We start from the raw sequence: 24,009 nt of genomic DNA on the forward strand, positions 1-24,009 counted from the left end.
GCCCATTGAACAACTTTTCTGGGAGACATTTTCATGATTTCTTAGATTGAATAGGGAGAAACAAACTTGCAGGAAATGTTTAAAATATAATGACAATGTCTTCAAATGAATCCCAGAAGGTACTATCAAGTGAGACTAATTGTCCCATTAAAAGAGCTTCTGCTTTATATACCTAGGAATAAAATGTTTCTATCTTTGTTATTAGGAGAGAAACCACAAGGGGGTGAGTGAATAGAAAAGGAAATATGAAAAGTGAGATTAAAATCTAGTATCTCCTCTCATAAGAATGTTATTTCTGGTTTATTTATGAACTTTAAGTGCATGGTGGGGGATAGATTAGATAATGTCCCTATGTAAGTAAATAGCAGAAGAAATCATGAATTGAAAGAAATGCATTATTTCTGTGAAGCTTGGTCTTTTGGTTGGTATAACAAAGAAACCTCTGATGAGCTGTAAAACCAAATTTAAAAACCTTCACTGGCCAATACTAGTAGCTTCCTACTGTGTCTAGGGTCAAATATAAAATTCTATGTTTAGCTTTTAAAGCCCAAGCCCTACATAACCTTGCCCCAACTTTTCCTTCCAGACTTACTGGACATCACTTTCCCTTTTACACTTTTTGATTTAGTCAAACACTCTTCTTTTGTTTCTTTCACATGGAACTACATCTCCTATCTCCTTTCCTATGTACTGTTTCTCACATGTGTAATTCATTGACTTTTTACCTCTACTTCATAGCTTGCTTCTCTTCCTTGAAGATGTAGCTTAAACCTCATTATCTATTAAGACTTGCTACTTGTTAAGACCCTAAATTAGTAGGATTAATGAACTTTCATCTTAAGTATTTTGATAACTATTTCATTGTAATTGCTTTACTTTGTAATAGTATGCATTTTATTTTGTGCCTTTATCTGAGAAGTCCATAGACTTCACTGGACAATCAAAGGGAGTCCATAAAACAAAAAGATTAAGGACCCCTAATCTACACAAAGCCTAATTCCCCCAACAACCAATCCTTTATGAACTATCTTATGTTTAACAATGTTTTGTTTGTATTTATTAACTTTATATTTGTGTTATATATATTTTATGTCATTTTGCCTCCCTTCCCTTAGAATTTAAATTCCTTGAGGGCAGAAATTGTTTAATTCTTTGTATCCTCAGCACCTAGAATAATACCTGCCTAATAAATGCTTACTGCTTTTTTAGAATTCACTTGCTTTTTTCCTTGCCATTAGTGTTAGATCCTGAGGAGCAGTTGAGCACCTTACAGCTTCTCATCTACCTTCTACCTCCCTGCAATTGTGACACCCTCCACAGATTGTTGCAGTTCCTCTCTACAGTAGCCAGACATGCAGAAGACAATGTTGACAAAGATGGACAAGAGGTATATATATATATATATATATATATATGTTCAATTCAAGCTCCAAGAGAGCCAAATTAACTAATTCACATACATACTGAAAATTATGTAAAAAAAAAACATGATGTGAAAATTCACCTGGGAGAGATTATCCTTAGTCATAAAATAATGCAAACAGTGCTATGCTTCTCACTCTTCCTTTGAAAATTCAAGATCAATGCACCAGTTGATATGCATTTATTAAGGACAGTACTGAGTTCTGGAGAGACAAAGAAAGGGAAAAAAAATAAAACAAGTCCTTGCTCTTAAGGAATTCACACACTAGTGGAGGAGACAATTTATGGTAACTGTACTATGAAAAGATATAAAGAGGATTAATTCAGAGTATCTCACAGGGAAGGCATAAAGATTAAAGAGGATTGAGAAAGGCATTTTTTGAGAAGACTGAGACTTCTAATTTTTTAATTTTTTTGTTGAGACTTTTAACTTTTATTTATTTTTAATTCACGGAATAAGACAAGCATTTCTATAATATATTATAATTTTAAAATATGATAATTGCCATCTCTATACCATAATTTTAAAAGATGATACCTGAAACTGCAAATCTATTATGTACAACTTGCTATTCCTTTTAAACATTTAATTGTTATGCAAATTTCTTTTTCCCTTATTTCCCTCCTCTCCCAATCTACAGATGACTACCATTAGACACAAATTTGTATGTGTGTGTATATATGTGTGTATATATACATATATATGTATATGTATAAAATCATTCTATGCATACTAATATTTATTGGTTCTTTCTCTAGATGCAGACTGTGTCTTGCTTCACGTGTCTTTTGAAATTAATTTGAATATTTATCAGAAGCAAAATGAATTATTCTCTCAAAGTTACTCTTTTTTCTTTCTTTTTTTTTTCTTTTTGGTTCTTGTAAGGCAATGTGGTTAAGTGGCTTGCCCAAGGTCACACAGATGGGAAATTATTGTCTGAGGTCAAATTTGAACTCAGGTCCTCCTGACTCCAGGGCCAGTGCTCTACTGTGCCACCTAGCTTCCCTCAAAGTTATTTTTAAAACAATATTGCTGTTAACTGAGACTTAAAGGAAACTAGTAAACATTGAATTCCAGGTACAGGGTATTGTCAGTGAAAATGTCCAAAGTCAGAAGATAAGAGTATTATGTTGAAAGAACAAGACCAGGGTCACTGGATGTCAGGGCATTTGGAAAGGAGTAAGGTGAATGAAACTGGAAAAGTCAGATGAAGCCAGCTTATAAAAGCCAAAACAGAATTTTAGCCAAATCCCTAAAAGAAAATTAAAAGCCAGTCAGAGGAGTTTATCTAATAGGGAATCATGGGAGTTTATTGAATAAGGAGCTTTACAAGGCCAGAACCATCTTTAGAATATAGTCTCTGAATTAGAATGACTGAAAACTCATTATAGTTATTTTAAATAGTAATGTTTTATTCTGTACATTAAGGAGGTTTTCATTCTGGCTAGTAGCCCTCAGAGTTTAAAAGTTGCTCTTGGGTACCTCAAATGACTTTCCCGTAGTGGAGAAAGGATAATAAAAGAGATTGCAAAAACTGATTCTCCCTTCCTATCCAGTAAATACAGCCCCTCATCTTCTAGACCAGTCTCTCCAGTGTATGTTGTCTGGTGTAACTCCAAATATTTGTTAAACACTTAATTAAATTATCTCATTTGACTCCCAAGTAACCTAATGAGGTATATGCTATTATCTTCCCCATTTTACAATTGAGGAAACTGAGGCAGACAAAGGTTAAATGATTTGGTTCAGGGTCCCACAGCTAGAAAGCGTCTAAGGCCAGATTTGGACTAGGTTTCCCCAAGTCCAGACACAGTAACTATTCTATCCACTGCACCACCTAGATCAACTTCATAGTATATGTATAGCTCTCCTCTGATAGTCAGCAGCTACATAAAGAGAGCTGCCTGCTTTTGGCCAAGGGATTCTGGTGTTTGGAAGTCTAAGTCTAGTGAAGGAAAAACAGTGTGAGAAGAGTCTTCTTCATCTTGGTGTATTGGAAAGAACAATAAAGATAGAGTCAGGAGAGGATGGTGTTAGGTCTGTATGTACTTTCTTTGTTGCATACTAAACAGCTTGACTTCTTACTATCTCCCTTACCCTTCAGTTCCCTAATCTGTAATTACAAATGATAAGCAATGCATATGAGTTGGTTGTAACAAAGTCCTTTATGAATTGTAAACTGTTACATGAATATGAACTATTATTGTTTCATTTTGATGAGGAATAAAATGTAACAGCTCCTCCCCACCATGCCACCAAATCCACCCTCAGACTTGAAGAGGAGAATGGAATTCCACATTTAATATACTGTTGTCCATTCTACATCACGACTACCTGATCAAGGTTTCCATATATCATAAATTGGCATAAAAAATTAAATGGGAATTTGGGGGTAGGTCTGTGGAAGCCACCGATGGTACATGAAAACCTGTATACAACAAGGGAAAAGTTTAGCAACTCTGAAGTGCATAAAATATATATGTAGCATTGTATTATTTCAACAACATTTATCTTTTAATACCACAATAATTCAGACTTCTTCACTGGCATGGAAGAGCTGAAAATTTTTATGAGGATTTTTCTAGACCATGGGAGGAGAAGAGATTACAGTAGCTATTTTCATTCAAAAATATCCTTGTTTATTGCAGCTTTCTACTTCTTCACATCTATTTGAGTGTCCCAAAAAGTCTTCAAGCACTTTTTAAAGCTTTGAAGTTGGAAACTTTAACAACCTTTTGTGACCATCAATTACAAATAACTTAGCTCTTCTCAGCAAAACAATAATCTAAGACAATTCCAAAAGCCCCATGATGGGAAATGCTAAATGCCTCCAAAGAAAGAACTAATAGACTCTAAATGCAAATCAAGGCATACTATTTTCACTTTCTTTATCTTTTTCATGATTTTCCCCATTAGTCTTTTTTCTTTCACAACGTCACCAATGTGGAAATATGTTTTACTTAACTGCACATGGAGAAAGGGAAAAAAATTGGAACACAAATTTTTTAAATGTATGTTTACATGTAATTGGGAAAAATAAAAATACTATTTTTAAAGAAAAATGTTAGAAGCTTTAAAATAAGAAATCCTGTTTTTCTGAATTTAGGGGACTAGTTTTCTGTGAAAACTAGCTTGTCCATCTCTCTACAATGCTATTTAGTATTACAAGTCAGGATTAATCATTCATTTAACAGAAATTTATTAAGGGCTAAATAGGTGCTGAGATTACAAAGAAAGGCAAAACCAAGGGCCTTGCCTTTAAAAAAAAAAAAAGATGAATCCAACTGGATCCTGTCCCCAATACTACATATGTATCAAGTAGTCCTTCTGAATTTGCCATAGTCAATCAATCATTAAGCATTTATTAAGCACTTATTACTTCCAGGTACTGAAAATACAAAAAGAGGCAAGATGTTTACAATCTAATGGCTTGTTAGCTAAACTTCTACACCTTAAGACATTTTAGCTTACATTCACCTTTGAGGCAGTCACAGTAATTATTGAATAGTTATATAACATAGTGGTATCAAATTCAAAGAGAAATAGCCAGTAAACTGTGTACAAGGATCTCTGTGAGCCACACATTAACTTAGATATTAACATTTTTTATGTTCTGTCATATTTTTATTTATTTTGTAAACTATTTCCAAATAATATTTTAATCTGGTTCATGTCTGGTTCTGATATATGTGACTGAATCTTTGGCCTTTGAGATATAGATATAGTAGAGGTTGCACATTATTCCATATGACTTGGGAAGGAAGAATCCTTTCTCATTGGATCCATTATTCATTTACCTGACATTTTGCAAATAATTTAGGAAAGGAAGAAGACATATTGATCCTAAAGTGATGCAGTCATCTAGGAAAGCTAGACTAACATCAGAGACTGCTACTACTTTTTGGTATTCCTATTAAAATGATCATAATAAAATACTTAACCTTTTGAGGTGAACTTTATGGGTATGATTATTCCTATATTATGGATCAGGGAACTGAGGCTAAGAAATTGGCCTATGATCAAACCCATCTAGGGTAACATTGGAAGTTAATTCTTATGATTCCTAAGTCCATCATTTTCTCTATTATGCCTTCTTGTCTCTCAAATCCTTCATGAAAGGAAAAATAAATATATAATATTGCTTATCATATTTATATATATACATATATACACATATGTAGGTGTATACATATATATGGAGAGACTGGGGCTGTGTGAGGCTTTTGAGTAACCTATAAACCTTTATGTTCTTTAATGTCTTATCTTTTAAAAATATATTATTCTTTTTTTAAGGTTTTTGCAAGGGAGTAGGGTTAAGTGGCTTGCCCAAGGCCACACAGCTAGATAATTATTAAGTGTTTGAGGTCAGATTTGAATTCAGGTACTCCTGACTCCAGGGCTAGTGCTCTATCCATTGTGTCATCTAGCCACCCTATTAATTTATTTTTAACATTTTTTTCTTTTTAAAATTTGAATTTCTGATTCTGTCCCTCTCACCTCTCTTCCACCTTCTAAGAAATCATATATATATATATATATGTGTGTGTGTGTGTGTGTGTGTGTGTGTTTGTGTGTGTGTGTGTGTATGAGACATCATGTAAAACATTTCAATATTAGTTATATCATAAAAAGAAAAAACAAACACTTAAAAAGTGAGAAAATTAGACTTTAATAGTTTTCTCTCTTGGGGGGGTAGGTGGCATTTTTTTCCATCACGAATCCTTTAAAATTATCTTGGATCATCGTTTTGTTTAGAGTATCCAGGTCTTTCATAGTTAATCATCATTACAACATTGCTGTTACTGTGTACAATGATTTCCTGGTTCTTCTCACTTCATTTTGCATCAGTTAATATAATATTAATATTTTCTGAAACCACCCCAAGTCATTTCTTATAGCATAATATTATTCCCTCACAATTATATGCTACAACTTGTGTAGCCATTCCCCAACTGATGAGCATTCCCTCAATTTCAATTCTTTTGTATTATACACAAAACTGCTATAAAAACTTTTGTCCTTTTCTTTTCCTTTGATCTCCTTTGGGTACAGATCTAGTAATGGTATTGCTGGGTCACACAGCCTGATCATCCTTTGGGCAGAGTTCCAAAGTGTTCTCCAGCTATCTCCTCTAGAGATACCTCCAGATACCTCTGACTCTCCCAATTAAACGAATCAGCTAATCTCTCTAGTGTCTAGTGTCTTAGTGTCATTATTTTTAAAATGTGAAGGTGCTGACTTAAAACTCAAGACTTCGCTTCTCAATGTACAACTCATAAGAACAGAAAGATGTATCACAAGTGACAAAATTTCCTCAAATTAATAGCATGTGTACATTTTATATCTTTTACATAACAAAGCTGTCTGTCCTAAATTCTCTCTGCCACTTGCAGTGCCTTCTTGCCTTTCTAATTATTTTTATAGTAAAATTACAAATTGAAGTATTCTGGACCCATAATTTTATGTCATCCTACTAGGAAAGTTCTGGAACTTCATAGGTAGAATAGTTATTTATCCATTAGTAAAAGCAATTTTATTATTGGATAGATGTTTGATCCTGGAACCAAAGAACCAAGAAGTGAAATTGTTGTTTTCTGAGGAAGAGGGAGATAACAAAGAATATAGAACCGTTAGGTTAGAAGCTTATAAATAGTTTATAAGAAACCAGCAACTCTACAAGAGCTTCATTTTCTTTCTCACTTGTAGTACCTTCTTGCCTTTCTAATTCTCTCCATTATAAAAATACTCATTGAAATATTTAGTTGCCATAATTTTGTGTCACCAGGTATAACCCTTGCTAGTAGAATTCTAGAATTTGAAGTATGGAATAATCTCCCCTTTTTGTCTATCCTGGTGGTCATGTAATTCATAGTGAAAAGTAGATCTGGAAATTTTCTTAAGTAGTACTTTTAAGTTTTTTGGTTTGTTTTTTTTTTTTTTGCAAGGCAAACGGGGTTAAGTGGCTTGCCTAAGGCCACACAGCTAGGTAATTATTAAGTGTCTGAGACTGGATTTGAACCCAGCTACTCCTGACTTCAGGGCTGGTGCTTTATCCACTATGCCACCTTAGGGGTGGCTACCCCTAAGTAGTACTTTGAAAAGAATGCCAAACTTAGATTTGGAAGACCAGAAGCAGAGTACAAGTTTTGCCACTTATTAGCATTAGGCATTTAATTGACATCCCTGAATCTCATTTTCCTCATTGGCAAAATATATGTAATTATAATAATGGGCAGCTAGGTGATACAGCGTGTAGAGCATTAGGGTTGAAATCAAAAAGACTCCTCTTCCTTGAGTTCAAATCTCGTTTCAGATACTTACCAGCTGGGTTACCCTGGGCAAACCTCTTAAGCCTGTTTGCCTCAGACAAAGCACTCTAGTATCTTTTCCAAGAAAACCCTAAATGAGGTCACAAAGAGTTGAACGCAAAGAATCTAAACAAATATAATAAAGAAATTGCATATAAAATACATATATATATGTGTGTGTGTATATAAAACAAATAAATAAATGATGATGAACTCACATTTCTATGATGCTTTAACCTTTTGAAATCTTTCCTCACCCTAAGAGGGTAGATAGTACAAATGTTATTTCCCCAATTTATAGAAAATTAGTCAATGAAGTGAAGGGACTTATCCAGAGTCACATAGCTAAAAAAAAGTGTAACTGTCATGACTTGAACTCAGTTCTTTTGATTCCAAAATCAGTGCTCATTCTCTTACTTAGAGGGATGTAAGAGTTAAAAAAAAAGTTAAGCTTTAAAACACTATATGGTTAAGAACTGTCTTATGACTGTCTAGATTGTTTTGTAGTTTCTGGACTTTGATCTGGGATTTCATCGGTATAGGGCATTGCTGGTTTAGTAACTCCCTTCACTAATGCAAATCAATACATTATAATTTAATGAGGTGCCTGTATCACTAAGTGTTCAAGTGACTTACCCAGATCCAAGGCAAAATTTGAACCCAGACCTTCCTGACTCCAAGGCCAATCCTCTATCCATTGTACTATACTGTTTCTCTGTTGGTTCAATATAGAGAGTAAATTAGGTAATTCAGAATTTTATAATCTCTCTTTGGGTCTGAATTAAACAAATTAACCATGCAATTGTCAAACTTCTCATACACATTGCCTTTTTATTTTGTTGGGGTTTTTTGCCACAGACTAAAAAATATATAGTATTAGACTTGGGATTCAATGATAATTATAGGCTTTGAACAACTTTATTGTCCCAGCTTTTCCAAAACAAACAAACAAAAATTATTGCCAAACAATAATACCCATAATTTAGCAATTAACAACTGGATTTTTTTTTGAAGTTTTACTGGGAATATTTCATACTCCCATTATAGCAAAAGAGTTTATCTTAATTTTATGATTATTTTTATTCTGTAAATTATTTTTAAAAATCCTTTTAAAAAGCTATGAAATGATGAATTTTTAATGATACTTTAAAACATAACACCTTGAAATTATATATTGTGATTGATCATTCATTTGAATTTAGTGGGGGTTTTTTCCATAAGTCATAAATTTCAAATGGTAAAAAGGCTATTGCACTTGACACATTTTAAGGAAAGAATCCAAAAACAGAAGGGGGCAGGGTAGATTGGGAAGAATGGAACAACTGTGTAAGCACAATTTTCCTTGTAATCCCCACTGCTTACCCAATAGTCTACTTGAACTTGTCATTGGCCATTCACCTGAAAACAGCCTTATTTTCTAAAAATAAACCAACTGGAGTACTATACTGAAAGTACCAGGCCAGATGCCAGCCCAGTAGCTTGCAGGGCAAGAATAGGATTCAGTTCAATTTTCTGGAGTACCATTGAGGACCTTTTGAGTTTAACATTTTGAACCTAATCCAAGATTTCCTTGGATTGCTAGAACAAATGAAATCCATTCCAGGAATGAATCTATTAGTAAATGACAGACTCAGCAATCAGGGAAGGGTTCCTGGGTTTTCAACTAATCAAGGCCAGTAAAGTGTGAACTCTATTAGAACAATAAATTTGAAGAATTAGTAAAATCAAGTTTTCTTAACAACAGCCTAGATGGTGTATAACCTTACTTATTGGACTTCCTATTTTGCTGAATTTTACTTGGAAGGCATTAAGGAAATCAAAAATAATGTTGCCTAATAGGCAGCATAGTGCAGTGAAAAGAATGCTGGCTTTGAAGTCAGAGGATCTAGTTTCAAAGCCTGTCTCTGCTTATTCCATATATAATCTTAAGCAAGTCATTTAATGTCTGGACCTCAGTTACTTCATCTGAAAAGTGGGGTTGCAGCTATTGGACTAGACTTTTAAGACCCCATCCCCACACTCTGCATCTATGCACTATGATCAATAAGCAATAACAATTTATTAAATATTTACTATATATGAGCTAAACATTATGATGCTATGATGCTTTATGGAATTATATTGAACAGGGATTTCAGAGATTATATAGGAGAAAAACAACAGAAAAATAATAGTAGCAATGTCTGAGGCTAAGGACTCTGAAAAGCTAAACCATTAAGTTATATTTGTTGTTGTTCTAGGTCACTGGGAACAAAATGACATCACTTAACTTGGCCACCATATTTGGACCTAACTTGCTGCACAAGCAGAAATCTTCAGACAAAGAATTCTCAGTCCAGAGTTCGGCCAGAGCAGAGGAGAGCACAGCAATCATTGCTGTGGTACAAAAAATGATTGAGAATTATGAAGCCCTTTTCATGGTAGGTGACTCTTCCTTGCCACTATATCTTTACTAAATGGTTTTTACCCAACACCTCAAGAAAATCAAAAGTAGCTCTTCTTCCAGCTTGCTTTGAATTGAGATGATGGTGTTATTATTTTTAATTTATGTATTTTTGAATTTTACAATTTTCCCCTAATCTCACTTCCCCCCCACAGAAGGAAGTCTGTTAGTCTTCACATTGTTTCCATGCTATAAATTGATCTAAATTGAATGTGTTAAAAGAGGAATTATATCCTTAAGAAAAATAAAATAAAATATAAGGGATAGAAAAATTACATAAGATAATGGTTTTTTTTAATTGAAGTTAATAGTCTTTTGTCGTTCAAACTCCACAGTTCTTTCTCTGGATACAGATGGTATTCTCCATTGCAGTTACCACAAAATTGTCCCTGATTGTTGCACTGATCCATTAAGATTGGATGATGATGTTATTATTATTATTATTACCATTATTACTATTTTTATTGTTGTTGTTGTTGAATCATTTCCATTGAGTACAATTCTTTCTGACCCTATTTGGGGTGTTCTTTTTTTGGGGGGGGGTGTTCTTGACAAAGGTACTGGATTGTTTTACTATTTCTTTCTCCAGTTCATTTTATAGATGAGGAAAGAGAGGCAAACAGAATTAAGTGACTTGCCCAGGGTAGTCAGCTAGTAAGTTTCTGAGGCCAGATTTGAACTCAGGAAGATGAGGATTCTTGACTCCAGACTAAGCACTCTATCCACTGTACCACCTAGATGCTACAACTGAATATAGTTGGATAATGAACTCAATTCGTAGTTAAGAAAAAATTTAGTCACTTAAGGTATGATGATAAAATAATGACTGTTTTTAATGAAACAAACCAGACCTTTTTTCAACTTAAATGGATATGGTTCCCTTGAAACCTCATAGTAAGCTTCAGGGAGCTATCCTGCTGTTCCTACATTTGCTCAAAATGTTTTTGAAACTTCTGTTAGTTTCCATAGCTTATTATTTTGAATATGCTCAATTGTAGCAAACTTTTATTCTTTAAGGAGAGATCTAATTTTTTAATAGTCAAAAGTCATTTGCAGCCAAAGCTGGCAAATAAGTGTATTTTTGTTCCAAAAAAATTTTTTCACAGAAAGTATAGTATAAAATGAAAAAACTTTTCTGGAAATAAAGGACCATCATAGAAGACAGCTGAGGAAAGAGCATTGACCTGGAGTTGGAGAACCTGTGCTCAAATCCCTACTCTGATCAAATGCTTTAAAGCAGAAGTCCCTGGGTCTTAGTTCTTTCATTGAAAAAATAAGGACTTTGGACAAGATGACTGAGATTCTTTCTAATTCTCTATAATCCTGTGGCCATTTTTTTCAAGATGACCTCAAAAGAAATAGGAGCAATAAATTTGGGAGTGTTTATTTGCTCATTCATTCAAAATCATTTATTAAGCACCTAATATGTACCAGATGCTGTGCTAAGTGGATGGCTTGATGCAAGAGGAAACCCCTTCCTAAAAGGAGCTTTCCAAAAGCAGATAAAACTGCTTTCAGAGAGGGGTGGATTGGAGGTCTCTGAGCCAAGGATGGATGACCACTAGTTGTGCATTGTTGAATGGAAAACTTTTTCAAATATAGGATGAAGTAGATTCTCCTTCCAATGCTGAGGTTGCAACTGATTCTGAATTCACTCCTTTTGTGTTGCTCAGACTTTCTAAGAGGACATTCTCCCAGACTCCCAGACTCAAAGCCTAAGTGTCATCCTTGACTCCATGTTTTCTCTCACCCTCTCCCAGATCCAAGTATTGTGAAGGTCTATTTCACCTTTGTGGCTTTTCTAAAATCTGATATTGCCTCCACTCTGGTGCAGACCATCATCACTTCATCCCCTTTTATAATTTGGCGATGGGTATGCCACCTCAAGTATATCCTTACTCTATTCCATTTTCATTCAACACTGAAATGATTTTTCAAAAACACTAATCTAATCTAATGATCTAATTCCTTCACTCAATAAACTCCTGTAGTTTCCTTTTGGTGCCAGGACCAAATATATAAAGTGCCCAGTTTGACATTCAAAACCCTTCATTAACTAGCCCTCTCCTACCTTTCCAATTTTCTTACACTTTACTCCTCTCTCTCTCTCTCTCTCTCTCTCTCTCTCTCTCTCTCTCTCTCTCTCTCTCTCTTTGTGTGTGTATATATATATATATATATATATATATATATATATATATATATACACACACACACACACAGACACATATATACACTTCAATCCAGTGACTCCTGGTATTTACAAACAAGACTCTCCAGCTCTTTTTCTCCCATCACTAATCTCTCTGGCTTTAAGTCCCAAGTCAAAATTTTTTCCTACATGAAACCTTCCCAAATTCCTCTTAATTCTAATGTTTTTCTTCTTCAAATTATCTCCTATCTATGTCATATATAGCTTGCTTGAATATCTTTGATCGCATTAAATTGTGAGCTTCTTGAAGGCAGGGACTATCTTTTGACTTTTTTGCACACTTAGCAAAGTGATTGGGTGTTTAATAAATGTTGATTGAGAAATTCAAGGATTTTTGAATAATTACTACAACTTATTAATTGGGTCAAATTCTTGTTGAACAATGCTATTAATGTCAAACCTTTATCGTCTTCATTTGTCTTTGACATGCATATTATTTGTGACTGTTAATCAATTTTGCTAAAGTTCGGTCATTGATAGTTAAGTCAGTTGGTTCGGTTTGTAGAATTCTGGCCCTGAAGTCAGGAGGACTGGAGTTCAAATTTGACCTCAGATACTTACTGTTGACCTTGGGCAAATAAGTTAACCCCAATTCCCTCAATTCCCGGGCTTTCTCCAGTCATCCTGATTCATATTTGGCCACTGGACCCAGCTGACTCTGGAGGAGAAAATGAACCTGATTGTAGTCAGATGATTGGTGTCACCAAATTAAAGATTGAGTGACTTTTTTTTTAGGGTTTTTTCAAGGCAAATGGGGTTAAGTGGCTTGCCCAAGGACACACAGCTAGATAATTATTAAGTGTCTGAGGAGGAATTGGAACTCAAGTACTCCTGACTCCAGGGCCAGTGTTCTATCCACCGTGCCACCTAGCTACCCGATTGAAAGATTTTGAATGATGAACGAATCCACTCAATCTCCAGAATTTAAAACTGCTCAGGATTTATTATAGAAGCCTACAAAGTGTACAGATTAAAACCTTTTTTTTCCTTCCAGAAAAGTAACAAGCATTTTGAAGATAGAAGTGAATGACAAAAGTCTAGGCGAGGTTTGTTTGGGATACAGAGACAGAGACAGATGGCCAGGAAGAACTGACTGGGCCGAGATCTGCTGTGCAACAGGGGCCACAAAGGGAGTTTAGGACAGGTTTTTATAATCTGACCATTCTCTCTGTACTGAAGGGTCTGGAGACTGAGGGCAAAGGGGAAATCCCTCTCTCTCATGTGACTGAAACCAGGTAAAAGATTAGGAGCTGGGGGGTTGGGAATGAGAAGATAGTACAAATTTTACATTTAACAATGGAACAATAGGAGTCAATTTACATCCCAGGAGCAGATAACATTTTTACAAAATTTAGTGGTATAAAGAATTACAAAATCTGTTTCTAATTACAAATCTCCTATATTCATAATTCCCTGCATCATAATGACTTAGCATAGCGCCCTCCTCACTCAAATCCCAATTCATATGCATTCATGGCATCACCTCCCTGCTGTCAGGATCTTCTTCAAGAATGAAGGACAAATATCACCTTTGTGCCAGTTACTGGTATCCATCATCTAGTGACCAATGAGATATTGTCAGTAAAATGAATAAAAATAACATATTCATTAATTTCCTCGAGGTACAAATGCTGTTTATAAATCACAGGACCAAAATATATATGGACTTTGGAGAATTTTCTAGATAAATATAACTATATATGTCCATCCATAAATAGCCTTTTTAAATTGAAGATATATTTCTTCAATACTACCTAACTAACCAGAGTTCTAAGAAAGGAAGATTAACATTGACTCAGTATCTTTCCTAAGCCCCAATAATATCAGTGAGCCCAGAGCATGACTATGTTTCAATCCTGACTTCTTCACACAAAACATTCCATTTCCCAACATTTTCAATGACTGTCACCCATGTCAGTATCTTTTCCCTCCTTACCGCTGCCTCATTGGCTTCCCTGGTTTTCCTCAAGTCTCAACTAAAATCTTTACTTTTGTAAGAAGTCTTTCCCAGTCCTCCTTAATGTTAGTGCCTTCCCCTTGACATCTCCAATTTGTGATGTTTAAAAAGTTTGAGACATAGCTTCTGGGTAATTAATCATTTTATTAATAATGCTAGATAATATAAATAAAATGAGTAGGGATACCCTGAAATGCTGAGGACGAATTATGGTGGTGGGCTCATGTGCCCTTCCACCCTTGAAAGAGTGAATGTTTCTGAGAGTAACTCAGATTGGTTAACAATCAGTGAAAGATCTAATAATACAATGAGAGGTGGAGTCTGAACAAGTGTGAGGAGAAAATTAATTCAGTTTTATTATCAGCAATATCCTTTAGAGATTAAACAACTGTAAACTTCTGGAAAAAATCTGGTCCTAATTCAATAATTAATTATTAATGAGAGAAAAAGTTTCTCTCCAATTTCTCATGTATATATCTTGTTTGTTGTCTTTCCCATTAGACTGTGAGCTCCTTGAGGGCAGGGGATTTTTTTTTTTTTGCCTTTCTTTGTATTTCCAGAACTTGGCACAGTTTCTGAAGCACAGAAATTCTTTAATAAATGCTTGGTGACTTGATTTGACTTGACTTGGAAAAAAAGGAGAGAAGAGATAAAGACCTTAGCAAAGGGGTGGCTAAGTGGCTTGGTGGATAAAGCACTGGCCCTGGAGTCAGGAGTACCTGGGTTCAAATCTGGTCTCAGACACCTAGCTGTGTGGCCTTGGGCAAGCCACTTAACCCCATTTGCCTTGCAAAAACCTAAAAAAAAAAAGACCTTAGCAAATCCAGGAAAGAAACCAAAGAAATGTGAATAGCAACTATCAGAAAGTACATTCAGGCTTCTAGCTTGCTGAGAATAGACAGAAGTAGACATGTTAAGAGATGCCAACAGAGAAGAGAAGAGGAGGAAGAAGATGATGGAGAGCTGCTATTTGCAAAGGGGAGGAAGGCAGTCAGAAAGATAAAGTTACCTCTTATGAGGCTTTCAAATAAGAGGAAAAGAGGGAGATAAGTTCTCTGTGGCCAATTGTGTTACAAGCATAAATAAAGACTTAGTAGCTATGTGACTCTGGGTATGTTGGTTAAACCCCCATTGTTTCAAAAAAAAAAAAAAGGCCTACCTAGCTTCTTAGAAGCTAGGATATCTATCTCTTTAGTGGAAAGAGAAATGGAATCAGATCCAGAGGATCTGAGTACAAATCCTGCTTCTGATGCTTATGTCATTTTTGACCTTGGGCAAATCACAAATATTTTGAACCTTGTGGGTTCCTTATCAGTAAAATTAAATTGGACTAGATAGCATCTTCAAAAGCTAACACTTTGATCCAATGATTCAGTGATATACATGGGTGAAAGGAATTCCATGGAAATCCTTAAAATAAGTGGAATATTGACTAAAACTATACTGTTCACTTTATGGAGGACCACAGTCATTTACTAAGTGCTTATTGTATACTGGGCAACATGTTAAACATCATTAACTTGATGGTGTTGAGTGAATAGCTTAACATGATTTTTACCATGAAATCTAAAAAAAGAAAGAATGAAAAGGAAAAAAAAATCTAAGAGACAGAAATTCTTACTTTTATCATCTTTGCAGAAAAGTTTCCCCTATTAGGTTACCAACTCAGTTTCTTATTACAACTAGGCATTCTCTGAAAGCTGATCCCTCCTGAATTTGGATAATCCATACTGATTTTGGCAATGAATTGAGGACCACAGTGAAAGGTTTAACTGCCGTTAACAAGGGCAAATGTCTTGGGAAAAGAACTTCAGTTCATCAGAAGGAATCCACATCATACTATAAAAATGCAGTAGCATATTTTTTTCCTACTAGCTCTGCTTTCTCAGAGACAAGAGGGAGGGGAAAAAACAAGCCCCACCCCATTCATCCATGATTGCTGGAATGGAGCAGGCAAATGTGGGAAGGCCAGGGTGTTCCCATAATACAGCAGCATCTCTTTGAGCTGGGGAAGAGCACCCTGCACGTGGGAAATTCCAAAGGAGGATTACTGGGAGCAAGGGTCAGATTCTGGGATTAGAGCCCCTGGGCCAAGCTTTGATTTATATTCTCTTCCTTAGCTAAAGCAAATTGCATTTTCTTAAATCTTTTTGTCTGGCATCAGTGCTTGCAAATTCAAAGAGAAAAACCTAAGCAATTGCCCAGTTAATCTAACCAGAAAATACCCTAAACCTAATTGTTACATTTATCTGGTTATTTATTGTGAGAAATGTAGGGTGTTGGTCTTCACAAGGTGTGGAGGGGAGCCTTTAGGGAATCCATTACAAAGGGGGAATGGCCCAGCCAATCATAAGACTGGAAGAGTCTTCCTAATCCCATTCCAGGGATACCAAACACCAAACCAGTTCTCAACTGGTCAAGAATCATCTAGAGATCTTGACCTAATGCTACTGAGTTTTCACAATTAGGTAATTGAATATTAACCCACACACCCCCTGTGAGGATTGGGGTTCTTTAGCATATCATGCTATGATGTGGGGGGGAATCTAATTAGGGGCATGTCATGGAATGGGTGGACCTCTTAGATTGTAAATCAAACTCTGAGTGCCTATGAACATCCAAGAGGGAGGGGAAAGTTTCTAAAGACCATAAATTACCTGACTTTGAAAACTAATTCATGCTTCATGCCTAGGTACCCATACCTTGTAAGGTGTATCTTGCAAGGTTTGTGAATAAAATGTACAATTTTCTCTCACTCTAGCAGGTTTTTTCTTTTCATTCATTTATAAATTTATTGCAATTAATTACCTGTTATTTTTTCCTATTTCCATAATCCTAAGAATTAGTTCTAATTTAGCATTTCTTTTTAGGTGGTATTTCTGCTTTGAGGTCTCTTTCCAAAACCAATGGAAGGGACCATTAGTTTTTACATGACTAAAAAAATAAAATACAAAAAAAAAGGAAGAGACATAATCAGCAAAATCCTATCACAACCAGTACCTTGAAAACAGGCTATTTTGTGGTCCCAGCAAATTGTTCATAGGATTCAGACTTTGTTGATATGATTACAACAAGCTGTTTATATCAAAACAAGTGCTGTTTTCTGGTTTCTGTTCATTTAATCTCACATTTCTATAATGAAAGCACTTTGCATAATGGGCAAAGGAAAAAGAAAATTGAGTTAGTTTATACATTACCAAGTTCCAGTCTTGAGGCAGACACTGTGTTAAAGCAAGATATATAACACTCCCAGAGTTTTATTACCTGTCTAATTATTGATGCTGTTTAAGTCATTTTCTACTCTCTATGACCCCACTTGTTTTCTGTCAAAAATACTAGAGTGTTGTGCCATTTCCTGCTTCAGCTCATTTTACAAATGAGTAAATTGAGGCAAATAGTTAAGCAATTTACTTATGATTACACAGCTAGTAATTGTCTGAGGATGGATTTGAATTCAGGAAAATGAGTTGTCCTGACTCCAGGACCACTACTCTACCTGGCTACCCTACTTATCTCATATGAGTATTAATGCTTCTTTTTACCTAGTTTTTGATTATAGATTTAAACTGGAAGGGGCTTCAGAAACCAGCGTTTTTTAATTTTTAAAAGGAAGTCTGTCTCCTTCCTTTTAAAAATTAAAAAAAAACAACAACTAAGGCCCAGGCAGGTAAGAATCTAAAGTGGTATTTGAAGCCACATTGTTTTGAATTCAAATTCATTGTTCTATTCACTCTATTTTCCTGCCTCTCTGGTTGCTACCTTTCTTTCTTGTTCATTTTCTCCTTCTTCAGACATCTCAAACACCAAGATAAAAAACAATCTAATTCTACCAACTATTCATCACATACAAGGGACAGGGTAGTTTATACATCTCTAATCTTTGTCCATCACTTTTTACTAATCTAAGTCAGTGGAGAGAAGCAAGATCTGAATTCAGTTTTTATTTCCAGGTCCTATAGGTTGGGAATATGATTTTTAGTATCCTGTGATGATTAGCTACCAGTACTCGAAGTGGGGTTTTATCCATTTGTCATGGCAATTCTAAAACCATCCAAAGTATGTTCTTAGTCAAAATGAAAATAGTCAAAATAGACTTTGGTGGAAGGGCCTTAGTAAGGACAGATTGGAGTGCCCTGGGAACTGCCCTCCAAAGCAATTCTGTTAGTGACTTCCTTACAGCAGCTTAGAAAGTACAAGAAGCTTCTCATTTCTTTCCACATCTGAGTATACTGGGAGAGAAGCCTTGTTAATTCAATTTTTAATTTCATGTAGAGGACAAGCCATGCTGAAGGTGGACCTTCTTAGTCTCAATGATTTTATTCTTTATCTTTGAAGTGTTTGTACTTTCACTCTGAGACAAGACAGAGGAAATGAAAATAATTTTTTTTTCCCTTTAGAGATAGCTCTGCAATTAAATGAAACGTTAAAATCTAAAGAGTTGCCTTGTAGGGTTAACATTGCTGTAGAAACACCAGAAATAAAACTCCAATTTGCTAAAAAGCTATTTTATGACTGACAAGCAATGCAGATGCATTGAATTGAAAATGTAAACTAAAGTTTAGTGTTAAGGTTTTGTTTTTTTTAAACCAACATTTTCATTGATGTGCACTTTCAAGTAAGGTTTTTGAGAGTAAGATTCATAACAATCATCCTTATTTTTTCAAAATGCAAATTTCTAGTTGGTAAGAATACAAAAACAGTTACCTTTGAGTCATTTATTATAGGGTTTATTTCTAGAGTAGCTTTATGGAGGGGAAAAACTCTGCAAAATGTATAGGAGTTCTTTCTGGTGATCCCAGCCAGGAAGAAAAAAAAATGTAAAGGACAATTTTTGTTTATACTGATAGCATGACATTTGTACTACTTACAAACAGAGAATCATCTGGGCCAGAGCATGTAACCACAGAACTCCATGAAGAACTACAAAACTACGCTATTGTTTTTTCCATAGTCAATAGTGAATGAGCAATTGCTTACATAAGTATATGTATATAGAGACAGACATATATATATATATATATATATATATATATATTTGCATCTATGACAGTATCAACATTATTATCTATATATGGCATCTGCTAACACAACATATTGTAATAGGTGGTACTGTAGTGGATAGAGTATCAGGGCTGGAATGAAGAAGACTCATTTTCCCAAGTTCAAAACTGACTTCAGTCACTAATTAGTGTGATCCTAGGAAAGTCACTTAACTCTGTTTACCTTCATTTCCTCATCTGTAAATGATGTAAGGAGAAGGAAATAGCAAACCACTCCAATATTTATGCAAGGAAAACTCCACAAGGGATCATGAAGAAATGAATGTGATTGAAAAATAACTGAACAACAGATACCACACATGCACATTTCTTTTAGGCATCAACTTTGCCCTGCATTAAACTATACCAAGCACTATGGGAACTTGTTCTATGCTCTTGGAGCTTAAACTCAATCCATTTGGAAGGAACAGAGGAAAAGAAGAACTCAGAGACAAGAGATCATAATATCATAAATCTAGAGATGGAAAAAATTTCAGAGGCCATTTAAAAACTGAGTTCCAGAGAGTTGAAGTGACATAGTCACATAGGTTAACTTAGTGGAAGAATCAGAATTTGAAACCACTTCCTCTGTTCCCAAATCCTCTCCATTGTGAAACATTAAAAATCCTTAAAGAACAATAACAACAAAGCAGCAGAAATATATGTACAGTATTCAGCCATATATATAAAACCAATGTTATGTCCAAATTCTGTGGGGGTTTGTTGGAATGATGAAAATAACTGGAACCAAGTTATGATGTGAAAGCTTCACAGAGAAATGGGGGTGGGGGGTATATGTTTTAAAGAAGAGGAAGTAGAGGGCTGTTCCAGGTTGAGGAAAAATGGAATGAGCAAATACTCAGAGGCAGGAACAGATGAGTCATCTATGAGGACAATAAGTTGGCTTCCTTAGTTGGCTCTATTGGCTGGAGCATAGCAAGGAAACCACATATAAGTGATTGGGATAGGAAAGGAAGAAAGGGGAGGACAGTAACAAAATGAAGAATGATCCAGGAAAAGTGGGAGAAGGCAATAGTCACTGGATTGGGAGTCAAAAGATCTTTCTTGACACCCTGGCTCTGCCCATCAATTCATTCATTGTTCAGGCCAATTTTTTTTTCTCCTTTCTTGATTTTAATTTCCTCATCTCATTAAGGTAGGGTGAATAGAGGACCAACTTTAGAGTAAAAGAAACCTAAGTTCAAGTCTGGTCTCTGACACATGCTGTATGGCCATGGACAGATCATTTAACTTTTCAGTTCTTCAGATATCACTTTAGGAATAAAGTAAATGAATAGAAGAATGTTTAAAATAGTTTTGCATATGTAGACATGTTTGTGGTTATTGGTATCCATCTCTTGGGCAGGATAAGGAAATGGCAAACCTCTCCAGTATCTTTGTCAAGAAAACTCCCAGTGAGGTCATGAAAAGTCAAACACAGCTGAAACAACCAAACATTATGGTAGAAAGAATAGTGGAATAGGATTCAGAGGATCTATCTGACTTTGAATCTAATAATAATCACCAACATCAAAAAAAGTACTTTAAATTTTTTTATTTGAAAAATACTGAATATACTTGATCCTTAGAACAACCTATGAAATAGGTGCCAATTTATAGGTGAGGAAACTTGAGGCTAATAGAGTTTAAGCAACTTTCCCAGAGTCACAGAGCTAGTAAGAGACGACATTTGAATTCAGGTCTTTCCAATTCCTGGAGCAACTAGGTGGCACAGTGGATAGAGTTCAGTCAGGAGTCAGGAGAATGGGAGTTTGAATCCAACCTCAGACACTTGCTACTTTCTATCTACGTGACCTCAGGCAAGTCACTTAATCCTGATTGCCTTGCATCTAGGCCCATCTCTAGTCATCCTGATTCATATCTGGATACTAAACCTAGATGGTTCTGCAGGAGAAAAGGAGGATGGTGACTTAGCACAGCACTTTTTCATTCAAATCCAATTTATGTGCTTGTCATGACATCACCTTTCTGACTTCATGGTTGCCTTAGAGAATGAAGGACAAACATCATCAGAGTTCTGAACTTAGTATGATTCATCTTCCTGAATTCAAATCTGACCTCGGACCTATATGTTTGACTACTCTAGCATCTTTACCAAGACTATCCCTAAATGGGGTCATAAAGAGTTGGATATAACTTAAAAATGATCCAAAACCAACCAGAACTTTTCAATACCAAATCCATTGCAGTGCTTTACTATCTCTAAATTTATTTGATGTCTTTTATTTTATTCATGAGAAAATTAAGATTCAAAGAATTTAACTTGCCCAAGGTTACTTAGTTACTAAAGTGCAGACCTTGAATTTGAGTCCAGTATGTATATTTCTCAATTACAGTTTAATCTGGTTCAAATTGTACTCTGGAGTTCACACTCCATGGGTGGGCATATTTGGCATCTCTGCTCTAGACTGAAATATTCTTGAAGTGTATAACTAATAAAGTTGGTTCATTAGTACATATATTCCCACTGAAACAAAATTTGTTAATGTGTTTATTCTTATGATTATATTTTGTGGCTATGTATCATGTATCACAATCTTCAAAGAATAAAAATTGTCATTGATTCAAAGAGCATTGGGGAAAATTGGGAAGAGTATAAGCTGACTGCAATATATTATCAGTAATAACTTATGTAGAAATAGTGTAAAAGCTATCTATGATTAGAAAAGGAGATGGGTCACTTAATATGGACAGAGGACAAGAAATAGCAGATTTTTTTTTCCTAAGTGATATCTTCAAAGGTTAAAAGACATAGAAGAAAGTCTCCTAGAATATTAAGTAGACATTTTAAAAAAGAATTTATGAAAAAATATGAACAGGAATTCCACAAGATTATTGACATCTGCACAATTGGAAGATATACTTACTTAGAAAAGATTATAGATTCGGTAAAGAATGGAAATAGAGGAGCAACTAGGTGGCACAGTGGATAGAGCACCAGCCCTGGAGTCAGGAGTACCTGAATTCAAATCTGGCCTCAGACACTTAATAATTACCTAGCTGTGTGGACTTACAAAAAAAAAAAAAGAATGGAAATAGATTTATTTCTAGATCCTAGTATCCTTTACACACAGTAAACAATTTAATAAATTGCTGAGATTTTTTTTTTATTGCTTTCAATTTCAACTCCCCCTTTCAATTTTCAACTCCCCCTAGGGATTACTTAAAATTGTATAGTTAGTTTATTTTCATGACTCAATATCATCTCAGTAAACAAGTGCTATTTGGAAATCCCTCTTCCTTTTTGTTGTTGTTTATAGTTCTTGCTCTATTTAAAAAATGAAATAAAAATCAATAGCCATTTCTTGAAAATTGCTTTCCATTAAGAAGTAAAGAATCTTAGCTCTTCATCACTCCTGAAAGACAGCACAATATCATCACTCATGCTAGTATTCCTATGAAATCCCACAAAATAATAAGATCACAATTGCTTTAAACCCAGGGCAGAAAAGGTTTCTGGCCCAAAAGATCATTTTTTTGAACTTCTATTTAAACAATGGAAAGATTACATGACTTTGCTAATGATAAATTTTTGGTTGATTAAGTCTTAGTGTTCATTAAACCAATTAAACTGAAAGAATGACTTTGAGTAAAAGGAGGCATAGTGAAAACACACTAAGAAAAGAACTCTTCTAAGAAAAGGATTCTTGGATCACTCAAGAAAAGGGACAATTTTGTGTACGACCAATTTAGATTTACATTCAGACCTCTGAAGGGGCAAGCAGTATGTGAAAGTATGTAATAGTAAAAAATGGAATTGTATATATGGTGCCATTTTTTAAAAAATAAAGCACTTTTTCTCTTCCACACTATTGCAGATTTTCCCAGGAAAAGAAGAGGTTCCCTTATTTCTACAAACCATAGTTTTCTGGTTCACATCTAATCTCTGTTTATTAACAGAAGTAGCATGACTCTCCTTTTCCAGGTCCTTACAACTCAGCAACAAACTTTGGGGCCACCAATGAGAGATAATCCCTTGACATATCAAATGAAAAACGGAGCAAGAGTAAATTTTGTCCACTAAAGGCCCTCAAACAACTTCTTTCCATAAGTTTAGGACAGTTTTGTCTCTGTTGGAATAATATTCTATTCTTAAATAACTTCATTTTTACTTTATTGATTGATTTTATGTGCACTTAAACATAAAAAAAACTACAAAAGTCACGTTCAACATTTTCCCTCAAGTTATTCAATTTAGAGTTTTTCTGACTTGGTGACTTCCATCTCCTGCCAATAAGCCCTGTGTTTGATATTGAGGAAAACATGTGACTAATGTGGGTTAGGAGACAACAGATTAAGGGTGTAGAGGTGTATTTGAGGGAGGAGGATTTGAAGTCACCTGCTGAAAATGAATGATTCAAAGCAAGAATTTAAAGAGAATGAAAAAATTTAACTTGAAAATTTAATTTAAAAATTTAAATATAACTATGAAATATGGGAATTGATGCAATTGAGTTAAAAATTTCTGAACAATATTGAAAGTTCAGCAAAAATTAAATAGCTTTAAATCAATACAATTCCATGAGCTTGCTCAGAAAGGCTCCAGTTGTCCATTTTACAGATGAAAAATGAGATTCTCAGTCAGTCCACATCTGGATGATTTGAT

At 35.0% G+C, this 24,009-nt stretch overlaps 1 protein-coding gene and 1 long non-coding RNA gene across 5 annotated transcripts in view; one reads left to right on the forward strand and one right to left on the reverse strand.

Moving 5' to 3' along the window:
* Positions 1-24,009, forward strand: part of ARHGAP6 (Rho GTPase activating protein 6) — a 348,047-nt gene that overhangs the window by 293,864 nt on the left and 30,174 nt on the right. For all 4 annotated transcript variants that reach the window (XM_074192457.1, XM_074192459.1, XM_074192458.1 and 1 more), the window contains 2 exons: positions 1,239-1,387; positions 9,972-10,151. In XM_074192457.1, coding sequence (XP_074048558.1) covers positions 1,239-1,387; positions 9,972-10,151 — 329 coding nt within the window. The remainder of the gene's footprint in view (positions 1-1,238; positions 1,388-9,971; positions 10,152-24,009) is intronic.
* Positions 1-24,009, reverse strand: part of LOC141491479 (uncharacterized) — an 80,097-nt gene that overhangs the window by 21,737 nt on the left and 34,351 nt on the right. The window contains exon 2 of the long non-coding RNA XR_012469621.1: positions 1,505-1,625. This is a non-coding gene — a long non-coding RNA (uncharacterized LOC141491479). The remainder of the gene's footprint in view (positions 1-1,504; positions 1,626-24,009) is intronic.

This window comes from Macrotis lagotis, chromosome 6 (assembly GCF_037893015.1).
Source record: "Macrotis lagotis isolate mMagLag1 chromosome 6, bilby.v1.9.chrom.fasta, whole genome shotgun sequence".
In the NCBI taxonomy this organism is placed as follows: Eukaryota; Metazoa; Chordata; class Mammalia; order Peramelemorphia; family Peramelidae; genus Macrotis; species Macrotis lagotis.